At 38.4% G+C, this 13,721-nt stretch overlaps 1 protein-coding gene across 4 annotated transcripts in view; it reads right to left on the reverse strand.

Annotated features, from left to right (window-relative positions):
* LOC127418722 (kinesin-like protein KIF1B) overlaps positions 1-13,721 on the reverse strand; it is a 116,346-nt gene that overhangs the window by 29,675 nt on the left and 72,950 nt on the right. For 2 of the 4 annotated variants that reach the window (XM_051659452.1, XM_051659451.1), the window contains 5 exons: positions 10,266-10,368; positions 9,786-9,934; positions 9,016-9,194; positions 7,543-7,680; positions 6,199-6,450 (listed from right to left, as the gene is read on the reverse strand). In XM_051659452.1, coding sequence (XP_051515412.1) covers positions 6,199-6,450; positions 7,543-7,680; positions 9,016-9,194; positions 9,786-9,934; positions 10,266-10,368 — 821 coding nt within the window. The remainder of the gene's footprint in view (positions 1-6,198; positions 6,451-7,542; positions 7,681-9,015; positions 9,195-9,785; positions 9,935-10,265; positions 10,369-13,721) is intronic. The other 2 variants (XM_051659454.1, XM_051659453.1) reach the window with 1 other exon arrangement.

Consider the following 13,721-nt stretch of genomic DNA (forward strand, 5'->3'; position numbering starts at 1 on the left):
GGTTGCAGACAGCTTCACATGCTTTTCCAAAACTTCAGAGACGTTCTGACCAAAAAGATGTCCAAGAACGATGGGTAGGTTCCTCAAGGTCCTTTTGTAGTCCTCTAGTAATCTGGCCTGTGCGAGCAATACCTGCCGGAGAGCTGTTAGAAGCATCACAGTGAGAGAGCCCAGTTCACGTGTCACGTGACCCATGGCCAGCAAGGCTGTCTGCAAGAACTGTGGAACAGAGGGGTCCACTTCAACAGACTCTAAAGAGCTAGTGGCCGCACTGGGCAATGGACGTTCCCTCGCAATGCTTCATCCAGTTCAACTTCTGGCACATTTCGCACCCAAATGGACTCCGCCTCAGCCATCGAAGCTAAGGTACGTGCAGTTTTGGATCACCTCTTGGCCGTCCCTGATCCTTTCAGGGCACTAGAAAATTCTGCCACAAAGTCTGTACATGCAGGCATAGTAAAAGTATCTGTCGGAAGAGACTTGCAAAAGAACACATTGGACTGAACCGGATGGGCATGGCGCTCATCAAGTCCAAGACAAGCCACTGCCATCTTAAGCACTGTCAATGTGTCATCCACTGGAGGTGCAACAGTCCCTGAAGAATAGCGTGAGCCACCCAAGTCGGATTCAGCTGGCATGTCCTGCGGCTCAAACCCAGCAGTTTCAGAGCCAAGGTGCTGCTGAAATTGTGTATCAGAAGCACACATGTACATAGTGTCAAGGTGGGAGCTATGATAAAGATAAGGAGAGGCGGTAACCTCCACGATTGATAAACGTGATTGAACATCCTCAGCGGAACCTGTAGTAGCTGTAGAGACCAAGCCTGCTGGTTGAAGGGACTGCAGTAGTCGCTTTATCACCGCCATATCTTTTTTGACAACAGATGCTCTGCCAAACAACTGCCTTTAGAAGTGGATCTTTTCTTAGCCGAAGGTGTGCCAGCAGCTGCAAAGGCATGGCGCTTTTGAGGTCTCTGCTGTGAACCCGGTTCTGGTTGTACAAGATTCGCTTCTCGGTTGCTGTCCACATCAGCCAAACGCAACTGTCTCTCAGACAAAGGCAGCAAGCTACAGTGTTGGCAAGGATCTGTAAGTGTTTTATGCAGGTGCTGAAGTCCCAGGCATGATGGGCAGCGATCATGCCAATCATCAGGAAGGAGCTCATTAGGACAGAGTCTACAATTCAGGGGATAGGCAGGAGAAATAGAGCTGTAAGCCATTTCGACTGTCAAGCAGCCCTTCGGATAGAAATGCAAGGAGTGATTGCTATATGCAAATTCGTCAGAACCTCCGGATGAACCACAAGGATTTGTGGAGGAAGGATACCAGAGCGATAGTACCGTGTAATTGGCTCAATCACACCCACGAATAGGACCGACAGGCGTAAAGAGAAAGAAAAATAAACACACAAAATAGCAAAGAAAAAGCGTGATCAACACGAACGGCAGCTCAAATCCAATAGCTCGTTAATTCAGAGTAATACACTAACAAAGATACAGGCTAAAGGGGAACCAAGCCCAAAGCGTGGATGACAACCCCCCCCCCCCACCCCCCGGGTAGAACCGAGAGGCACAGTGGCTCCGACAATATAAAATGAGCTCCGTCTGAATAAAAAAAAAAAAGAAAAAAAAGAAAAAAAAAAAAAAAACTCACCTATCGAAGTCTGTTGAGAACAAACCAATTAAAATCGAAACCGTATCATCACAGCTTTGGAGTCTTCGCTGCTCCGAGAAAAAAAGCTGTACTAGCCGATGCGATGAACACTATATGACCTAATCTGAAGGCAAAAAAGCAAAAAATGCTGGGTGCCGAGCTGCAGTGGCTTATATACTCACAGCTCAGCTTATATCACTATGTGACTTCATTGGTATACTTTTTTGGCCTATCTGGCTGGCGCTGCGATAATCCATTACTGTAACACCGTCTCTGGCGGTCAGGAGGAATGTAACAGAACTGAATGCATAAGTAATGAGGGTACAACAGGTGATAAAAAATAAGAGCCAGCCAAGCAGTGTTACTCACAGTGACTCAAACCCCTTTCACAGCAGGGCCACAAGTTAATTTCCATTACAATGATTAACACTATCAGAAAATGATGGATATGATGTGTCAGATGCTTAACCACAAGCTCACTCAAAAAAAAAAAAAAAAAAAAAAAAAAGAATAAAAAAAGAAATCAAATAAAACATCAAATAAAATAAAATGTATGAGCTGTCAACCTTAAAATTGAAATGTCAAAGATAAAGTAGGGCAACAAAATAATGCACATATTGGGTTGTATACAGGGCTGTGTGCAATTCAGAACTGAATTCGAAATGAGGCAACAAACAGTAAAATTATACTTTGAATTTGAGAAAAAAGAATTCAAATGGAATTAAATTAAAATAAATTCATTTAACTAATGTAATTGTTGTTTTAAATAATACATTTTATTTTTTAGTATGAATTAACCACATATTGGGCAATTTCAGAAACATGATGATGATGATGATATTAATAAACAAACTTTGAAATGGCTCACTAAAGAAAATTGTATTAACTTCAGTCAATCAGCCAACTGTGTGGCAGCAGTGCAATGCATAAAATCAACACATTCGGGTCAGGAGCTTCAGTTAATATTCACATCAACCATCAGAATGGGAAAACGTGATCTCAGTGATTTGGACCATGGCATGATTGTTGGTGCCAGACAGGCTGGTTTGAGTATTTCTGTAACTGCTGATCTTCTGGGATTTTCATGCACAACAGTCTATAGAGTTTACTCAGAATTGTGCCAAAAACCAAAAACATCCAGAGAGTGGCAGTTCTATGAATGGAAACGCCTTGTTGATGAGAGAGGTCAACATATACAGTATATATATATATATATATATATATATATATATATATATATATATATATATATATATATATATATACACACAGGTGCATCTCAATAAATTAGAATGTCATGGAAAAGTTCATTTATTTCAGTAATTCAACTCAAATTGTGAAACTCGTGTATTAAATAAATTCAATGCACACAGACTGAAGTAGTTTAAGTCTTTGGTTCTTTTAATTGTGATGATTTTGGCTCACATTTAACAAAAACCCACCAATTCACTATTTCAAAAAATTAGAATATGGTGACATGCCAATCAGCTAATCAAATCAAAACACCTGCAAAGGTTTCCTGAGCCTTCAAAATGGTCTCTCAGTTTGGTTCACTAGGCTACACAATCATGGGGAAGACTGCTGATCTGACAGTTGTCCAGAAGACAATCACTGACACCCTTCACAAGGAGGGTAAGCCACAAACATTCATTGCCAAAGAAGCTGGCTGTTCACAGAGTGCTGTATCCAAGCATGTTAACAGAAAGTTGAGTGGAAGGAAAAAGTGTGGAAGAAAAAGATGCACAACCAACGAGAGAACCGCACCCTTATGAGGATTGTCAAGCAAAATCGATTCAAAAATTTGGGTGAACTTCACAAGGAATGGACTGAGACTGGGGTCAAGGCATCAAGAGCCACCACACACAGACGTGTCAAGGAATTTGGCTACAGTTGTCGTATTCCTCTTGTTAAGCCACTCCTGAACCACAGACAACGTCAGAGGCGTCTTACCTGGGCTAAGGAGAAGAAGAACTGGACTGTTGCCCAGTGGTCCAAAGTCCTCTTTTCAGATGAGAGCAAGTTTTGTATTTCATTTGGAAACCAAGGTCCTAGAGTCTGGAGGAAGGGTGGAGAAGCTCATAACCCAAGTTGCTTGAAGTCCAGTGTTAAGTTTCCACAGTCTGTGATGATTTGGGGTGCAATGTCATCTGCTGGTGTTGGTCCATTGCGTTTTTTTGAAAACCAAAGTCACTGCACCCGTTTACCAAGATATTTTGGAGCACTTCATGCTTCCTTCTGCTGACCAGCTTTTTAAAGATGCTGATTTCATTTTCCAGCAGGATTTGGCACCTGCCCACACTGCCAAAAGCACCAAAAGTTGGTTAAATGACCATGGTGTTGGTGTGCTTGACTGGCCAGCAATCTCACCAGACCTGAACCCCATAGAGAATCTATGGGGTATTGTCAAGAGGAAAATGAGAAACAAGAGACCAAAAAATGCAGATGAGCTGAAGGCCACTGTCAAAGAAACCTGGGCTTCCATACCACCTCAGCAGTGCCACAAACTGATCACCTCCATGCCACGCCGAATTGAGGCAGTAATTAAAGCAAAAGGAGCCCCTACCAAGTATTGAGTACATATACAGTAAATGAACATACTTTCCAGAAGGCCAACAATTCACTAAAAATGTTTTTTTTTATTGGTCTTATGATGTATTCTAATTTTTTGAGATAGTGAATTGGTGGGTTTTTGTTAAATGTGAGCAAAATCATCACAATTAAAAGAACCAAAGACTTAAACTACTTCAGTCTGTGTGCATTGAATTTATTTAATACACGAGTTTCACAATTTGAGTTGAATTACTGAAATAAATGAACTTTTCCACGACATTCTAATTTATTGAGATGCACCTGTATATATATATATATATATATATATATATATATATATATATATATATATATATATATATATATATATACACATACACACACACACACACACACACACACACACAGATTTATACACAGTATATATATATATAATTTATAAATAATATGGTACTGTATATAACAACCTTGGTTATATGGATAAATAAAACAAAAAATATGTGTTTTAAGATTGTATCGAAACATTGTATGTTTTTTAGGGCTAGGGGGCACACGTACACTTTTACAGACTGTTTGCAGTCAGAGAGCTCCTCTCCCCCATGGGCAGCCTCAAGGCCAAGATGGAGGAGAGCTATCACTGTAACACATCAGCGATGTCACAACGACGCAGGTCCAATTACGCCTCTGCATCGATCCAGACTATGCTGCCTCTCTCATCCTTTATCTTCCTCTCTCGCTCTACTGACTGATAAACAACTGCTCTAACTCAAATGATTAAGTACACTGAATTAAATGATAAAATAAATAAATAAATTAATAAAAATACAAATAGGTCATAAAGAAATAAAAATAAACACAATGAATAATAATTTAATTAATAGTTCTACATGAATTAATGAAAGAGTGTTACACTTATATAGCGCTTTTCTGACACTACACTCAAAGCGCTTTACATAGTGAACAGGGGGTTCTCATCAACCACCACCAGTGTGCAGCATACATGATGATGCAACGGCAGCCATAGTGCACCAGTATGCTCACCACACACCAGCTATTGGTGGAGAGGAGACAGTAGAGTGATAGAGCCAATAAATGGATTATTAGGAGGCCATGATTGATAAGGGCTAATGGGGGGAATTTGGCCAGGACACCAGGGTTACACCCTCCCTTTTTACAAGAAGTGTCCTGGGATTTTTAATGACCAGAGAGAGAGGTAGGACCTTGGTTTAATGTCTCATCCGAAGGATGGTGCCTTTTTACAGTATAGTGTTCCCATCACTATACTGGAGTGTTAGGACCCACACAGACCAAAGGGTGAGCACCCCCTGCTGGCCTCCCTAATACCTCTTCCAGCAGCAACCTTAGTTTTCCCCAGGAGGTCTCCCAACCAGGTACTTACCAGGTTCAACCATGCTTAGCTTCAGTGGGCTACCGGTCTAGAGCTACAGGGTGATATGGCTGCTGACATATAGTTACAACAATAATAGTAGTACTAATTAATATAAAAATAAATAAATACAATGAATAAAACCAAACACAAATGCATGAGTATTAATCCAAACCAGACAGATGGAGGTTAATGTACAGTGGGCTGAGCTCTGATGATATGTAGGAATGACTGTGGAGGGCTGGAGGAAGTAGCTGGCAGTGATTCATTGGTGCACGTTATTCCAAAGTCTGGCTGACAATTAAAGACTGGAAGAGTTTTGGAAACCTGTTTGAATGTTATCAATATTTTTGAAATTCTGCTTGGTGGCGCAGAAATTACACATTTTAATTTTCAAGCCTGCAAAAAATGTTTGTTGATTTTCATGATGCTACTGAAATAATGGAGGGATTGTCAGCATTTGCAGTCACAAGAGAAATCAAAAATACAAATAAGCCTTCTAAGATGCTGGTGCCCAACTAACAGCTGCGCACTGAACCCAACCACCTCTCTCCAACTCTATCACTCATTCTCTTTCCATCTCTGCGTTGAGCAGTGGCCACCACCAACCTGCCCACCAGGATGAACCAGGGGAAACGGTCATAGAAGGGGTCCTGGCCATCGCTGAAGATGTCAGAGCCCTCCTCGGTCCCATTGTCTGAGCTGGTGTCATCCACGAAGGCCTCATCATCCATGAAGTCCTCCATCTCACTCTGCCGTTCATCGGCCAGCTCGGTGATCTCAGAATCAGTGGTGGAGAAGGTGGGGGAGGGCGTGCGGTCAGCCAGATGCTCGTTCACACAGCCGTGAAAAATAGGTGAGCTATAAAAAGATGCGTGGGTAGGATGCAGGTACAAGCAAGAGTTTACAGGGTTATTTCAGGTGCCCACATTTAAGAGGCAAGACTTTAGACATTTAAATAGAAAACAATGAACATTGCAGTCACATGAATCATTAATTAAAGTCTGAGACCATGTCGAAAATATGTCTCCCCCCTTTTTTAAACATGGAAATGAAAAGTTTTAAGATCCTTGATATTTTAAAAACAAAATTTTAAATTTGAATATAACAAATTTGTGACATAGATCCTGTTAACTCTATTTATTTCCTTACTTCTATTACAGCATACAAGATGTTCTTTGGAACATTCTCAAACCATGATGCATAACATGGATCATCGGTTTTGCACAAACTTGCCATGAACACTTTCATTTAAACTTTTCACTAAAAATCTTATGCTGATAATGTGCTTCGCTGAGAAAAAAATATGGAAATTGTCAAAGTGCAACAACCCAAAAATGTATGGAAATAGTCAAAATGAAGCAACCAGAAACAAACAAAAAATCATAAAATCACAAAATGAGTTCAAAACAAATTCTACAATGAATGGTTGACAGGTTGAAAAGTCTCATTTTTACCCATAACACAGAGGAATTTTCACTTGAAATAAATAGATTAATATTTAAAATAATGATAATGGATGACAACATAAAAAAAGAAGAAGAAAAAAAGACTACACAAGCACACAATGGAACACAAGCACATTAAGGGCATAAGTGCATAATGATTGGGAAAACAATGTAAAACAGACATAACTTTTAAAAAAAGTAGCATGATTTAAATATGAACAGGGAAAACAACACAGTGTATGAAAATGACAAAGAATAAAAAACATGTCATGAATGATTTATGGGCTCCCCCTTAAATTAAACACATCTCTAGAGCAAGCAACTCTTCACACTCAGAGAAATGCAGTTGACAAAGGATAAACAGAAATTCACTGCATTTGAAACCTTCTCTAAGCAGGTTTGTAAGACATAACATAATACTCAGCAATGGTTTGGCCTCTGTTAATATGAACCACATTGTGGAGCATCTCAAAGTCACTGGATCAAGGGTAAGTGACTAGCATACCTCCCAACCAGTTTGAACCAATGGAAGCGGTCATAGAATGGGTCACTGCCAGTCAGGGCACCTTCCCCATCATCTCCCTGATTGGAGGCCAATTCACCCGCACGATCATACATCTCTCGCATCTGCTCCAGCCTTTGCCTGCAAGAGCAACAAATCATGGTTGAGTCAGAAATCAACATGCATTGAGGAAAGTCACTTCATTTCTTAAAAGATTAAAATGATGCATTTCAAAACAATGTTAAATTTGCAGTCTCTACATTTACAGGCCTTTTCGGCCATTAGTTGTTTTGCACAGCGACATAAGGTAATTTAAGCAATAGGAGCACTAGCCTGTTAGTTTATTTTCATACGAATCAAAATGTTAATGTTTTTCTCCCACCACCCAAGAGAAAGTTCCGGGCCATTATGTGCTGTTTTTGACATACACATCAAAGCCGTGTGGTAACGTAGTTACCATCAAAATCAACATCTGTAGGAGAAGGTGTAAAATTACAAGCGGTGTAAGGCTCCCGTTTGACACTTGGCACGGTAATGAGAATTCAGGTATTTGGTACAATTTGAGGGTTTTTTCAGTGTTTGTTCAAATATTTGAAACAACAAAAATAAAAATTACATTGCCACCACACCACAGTGATTTTAAGCTCAAAATCACAAAGACAAAGAAAATCAACAGTCCAACCATTTAAACTCTTAAAATGGGCCATTATAATAGCAGAAACAGGTGCCCTACTGTATATATATATATATATATATATATATATTGTTGGACACTATCAACAATACAATGGAAAATGGTAATGTAACTGAAAGTGTCTTTTGTGAGGACATTTTTTAAATGTATAATATAGATACAGTATGTCATTGTTTATGTCAAATACTTCATTTTAATCAACTCATTTACATATAAATCTTAATATTACATTATATCAAATATTAATATTATAAACATTAAATATAATAATCTTATAATTTTAATACATAATAACTAATAATATAATAATAATAATGTCTAATATTTTTTATTTTATCTTACCCATAAAATTAAATCAACATACATTTATGTGATAACTGGTAACTATGCCTGGAATAGAACACTAAGAACTTTATCAGATATTACAATGAAAAAACATTATTTATCACAGTGGCACTTTCTGCCCCAAATTTTGAATTTCTCTGGCATGTTTATCACTTTTGGTGGCATTTTTCCACCGAGCCCCCGACTACGTGGGAGACAAACTTCTGATGGGATGACAGAACTGGTTTGTCCCCAGTAAAATAACTGCCATCCAAATGCCTGAGTTTTATCATGTTCTTTTACAAAATTATCCCTAAGAAACAATTACCTCCAAATTTTAAAACATTAAAAGATTTGAAACTAACTAAATGTTTTGGCTCCAAATAATAATTGCACAAGAAGACTTCTGTTAGATCACTCTGTGGATCGCTTTGGCTGGTTGGCAGCCTGAGGCTTACTTGAGCTTTTCCAGGGACCAGTAATGAGTGGCTCCATTCTTCAGGTCCTGGACCTCCACAGCCACAACAGTACGAGGGAAAGGCCTGGCATCACGCTCTTTCTCAGGCTCTGGATGTAGCAATTCCGGGGGCAGCGGAGAGTACAGTGTGTCCGTGAGCAAGACGAACTGGAACTGGACCTACAGACAGAGCAGGAAAATGAGAAACATAAGGGCAGGACGGGAGAGAAATGGGGGTCACTCAAGGGTTACTGTCCCTGAAGAAAAAATATAATGCAAGTTGCTCTGGATAAAAATCTACTAAATGAAAAAAATAAAAAAAAAATAAATAAAAAAAAAAATGTAATAAAATTGAATACAGATCAAAAAGAGTATCAGATTTGCCATCTTTCCACATACTAGAGAAAAAAAAGAATCAAAAATTGCCCTGCACCCACTAAAGCTATAAATCCTAGAAAAAAGCAAGAGTGCATGATAAATCAAAAACATCTCAAGGCTCCACAGCAGGGGTCTTACACAAGAGCAGCTGAATGAAAGAGGCATGAACAAGCAAAAGTGGAGCAAGTAACAGAAAAACAAACTCTTTTTGACATTTGAGGCAAATGCTTTGAACTGAAACACAGGTAATCTGACAGTAGAGCATCAGAGTGCAAATATACCAGAATGCCACCACAACCTAAAATGTATCCCAATTTAACAACATGAGCGAATTAAACAAACTGTTATAGGACATCTTGAAATGACAGTATACTGTACTGTATATGACTATACCTTTTTCTTGAGCTCCACACTGATGGCGTTGGCTTCTTTGAGGTATACAGCGTTGCCCCACAGCTGGTCTCTGAGAGAGGTGAACTGGTGGGACCTCCACTTCCTGAAAGCCCACTGAGCCAACTCATACTCATGCTGGGTCCAGGGCACTGCAGGTGAGATAGTGACTTCAAGTTTAATAGTCGACAGTAGTAGTAATAGTATACAAATAAAATAGAATAGAAAAATTAACATAACAGTTATAAAACCAATAGCCTTGACCAACAGCCTAGTTAATGGATAATGCACATTTCTAAAATATTCATAGTGAACTGAGTAAATATTGTGTAACAAAAAAAATTTCATTTAATTTAAGTGTACAGTTTATGTGTACATCTCAACTGCTCGATGAAGATTCACAAGTAAATCCTACATGATTAGTATGAAACAAATAGTAACGTTTAATGATTAGGTAGGATTTTGTCACTCAAAATTAGCTACCTTCATCCTCCTCCTCTTCTTCCTCCTCTTCATCAGGAGTCTCTGCAGCCAGTGAGCGAGTCTCCACCTGTTTCTGCAGCTCTTGCAGTTTACTCTCATAAACCTTCGAGATGGTGTGATGAAAAAAGAGGAACCTTACAGTCAATGAACCTCATGAAGATACAGTACAGCTTCAAGAGAACTGTTACACTGTAGCTTAAACAATTGTGTGCCATTTAGCTTGTTTATGAAAATGGATTCTTTATAAAAACTGAGGAGTCAGAAATGTGACTACAGTAAGACTTCCACTGAAGTTAAAGTACTGTGCACCAACAGCACTAATTTTGCACACTGATAAAGACAATTAAAATACACCCATTCACTCTTATTCATAAACATAATAAACAAACTAGATTTTTGCAATTGATTCCTCTTCCAAAAGTCCCCGCCATGATAGAAGAGTGTTCCGGGTGGTTGCCATGGTGTTGCTATGTTGCTACTTTTTTTTTTGTGCTTTGATATGCAGTTGCGAATGTGTTCCGGGAGGTTTTTTTATTGGCAAAAGAGCCCACCCCCAAGTTTTTAGTCCCTAGATGTGACTCAAGCACATGCAATATAACAAGTCTACAGAATTTTTTTTCACCCATTTTACAGGGCAAACAGTACAAGATGAGTTACATGTTAAAGTTTAATACGTGAGTTTTGGGATTTGAACAAACCACACCCTGAGCAATTGTAATACTGATGCTTGCCTTAGCAACCACCATTAAACAGTGGTTATGTAGATAATATTAAACACATAAAGTCTTTCTGCACTGCTCAACCAATAAACAAATTCTCTCACACACACACACACACACAAACTGTTAACTACTGCAGCAAAGCTCTATGAACAATTTTACTGGCACCACAAATGTCTAGACTCCTTGATACCTAAATGCTACTGGCCTTCCTTTTTACTACATTTAAATAGTATTAAAAATAAGAGCAAGGCTTTAGGTAGCACCGATTTGTAAAAGGACAATGACAGCAAAGTATTTTGTATGGCATTTCACCAAAAAATGCGGTTACTATACATAACATTTTCCTAATAGTTCAAAAGAATCTAGTCATCCCACAGTTTTCTAACACCTAGGAATGTACTGTAATGTACAACAGCTGTAAATCTGCTTACTCCAGGTGGACGAAATTATTCTTATGCATTCTAAATGACTCAAACTGGAAATAATTCTGTGTGGGGGACTATTCCCTTAAAGGGATAGTTCACGCAGAAATCTAAATTCTGTTATTATTTACTCTCCCTCATGTTGTTCCAAACCTGTATGTATTTTTTCTTTAGTAGAATGTTAGCCTGAACCACCATTCACTTTCATTGTATGGGAAAAAAAGAAAAAAGAAACAATGAATGTGAATGGTGACTGAGGCTAACTTTCTGCCTATATAACATCTACTGAAAAAAAATCATACAGGATTGGAACAACTTGAGGGTGAGCAGAATGATGAGCATAAATATTATAACAGAATTGTTATTTTTGGGTGAACCACAAGTCTTCAAAACATAGGGTAAATTCAGGTAAATCGGGCAACTTTTTGCCATTGTCACATTGTCAAAATGTGTCCAATTTACCTGAAATCACCCTATCATAACACCAACTGCTGGCGGGCTGCTGCTATGTCTTCAAAGAGCTGTAATGGATAATAAAATGAATATGATAAATATACTAAAATCATCTAACGTATGTTTGAATAAAATCACTGCTATAAAACATGCTGTAATGTTTGTGTAGATTAAAACACAGTCATTGTATTTCAAACTTGTCTGGTTTATTTCAGTCATGGTTTGAAATCTGATATTCAGCACAAGATCACAAGGTAATAGCAATATTAGTAAACCATCAATAGATCTTTGAGCACTGAAGATCATACTGTATGTTGGACAAACATGCCCCCATAACAACACATTATAATACACAACCATTTGGCGGCATGTGATTTCACCATTGTATGTAGGAAAACACTGGACAGAGTGTGACATACGTTTAAAAGGTATACATTGTCTGTTGTACTTTACACGTTTCCTTAGCTGCTCTTGTGGTAGTTAAAAAGTTGCTGGCAGCACCATATATTACAGTTACTGTAACATTCTGTATTGGGAAAAGGTGATCACACCTAGATTCAAATCAATTTGATTCAAACTAAAATGTTTTGATGCTTGGAGTGACTTGTACTTCAATTTCTTTGCTCTTTGCCTGGAATTTTCTAGATAAAAAAGTAAAGCTCTATTGACAGCTGCAGCCTGCAGTCGATTACCACAGAAAATGTTAACCAAAAAACTGTTAACATTTCTTCATTTACACTAGAAGACTACGGGAACACCGTTGTGCGCTTCCACACTTTTTTCCAAACTGAGGTGCTAAGTCAAAATTATTTTCTGTAGCTTAACTTTTATTTATCCTTAAATACTCTTTTAAGGCAGAGTTGGACAAAATAAAAGTTTAAAATGTTTCATATTTATATGCTTCAGTATACCAAAACCCATGGTTTAAAATAGAAATAAGGCAGTATTTCTGACAACAGAAACATTGAAGTTGTGCATTCATATGAAGCAATGTTGATGCATGGACTTCTGACCTACTTGGCTAACACTTTACCAGAGCAGATGACATGAAGAGGATTTCAGGATATGTGCTTTGGTAATACACAGCTGGTATTGGGCACACAATTGCATAATTATGTCAAGGCTAAGCAGGGAAATCACAGTGGCATAAGTTTAAGAACGTGCAATTACATTAACCCTATAAGGCTGTAATTAATTTGAGTCAAAAGATTGTTAGCAAAGAAGAAAAGTCAGTGGTATGTTTAATCAAAATGGCATTTCATATACTGTATATAAGATGTGAATTAAAGGGAGGTTAAAAAAAAACAAACAAACATCTAATGATTAAGGTGTCAAAACTTTTTGCATCAAACTTGTCCTGCAAATAGTTCACTTACAATTTTTTAATTCTTTCATCATTTACTTACCCTTATGTTTTTTTCCAAAGCCGCATCACTTTCTTCCGTTTAACACAAAAGGAGATAGAATGTTAGCCTCAGTCGCCAATCACTTGCATTGTATCTTTTTTCCATACAATGGAAGCAAATGGTGACTGAGGCTAACATTCTATCTAACATCTCTTTTTGTATTTTGGACAACATGGAGTAAATGACAGAAAACTTCTGAAATGTCCCTTTAAGGGTAATAAGGGTTTTCTTTCCCTAAAACATGCATAGTCTCAACTATGAGCCCTGGAAACCTTGGAAACAGCCCTGTTAGAGGTCCTTCCACGGGCTCTCTTGTGTTTTCTGTGAGCTTGCCGAGTGTTCTTGAACACTGACTCCATTCCGTGGGAACAGACTGCAGCTCCCTATTGAGGATCAGAGTGTAGCAGACAGTTTAGAGGAACAATAGATTCAAAGAAAGCTTTGAAGCGTTTT

This window comes from Myxocyprinus asiaticus, chromosome 28, assembly GCF_019703515.2.
Source record: "Myxocyprinus asiaticus isolate MX2 ecotype Aquarium Trade chromosome 28, UBuf_Myxa_2, whole genome shotgun sequence".
In the NCBI taxonomy this organism is placed as follows: domain Eukaryota; kingdom Metazoa; phylum Chordata; class Actinopteri; order Cypriniformes; family Catostomidae; genus Myxocyprinus; species Myxocyprinus asiaticus.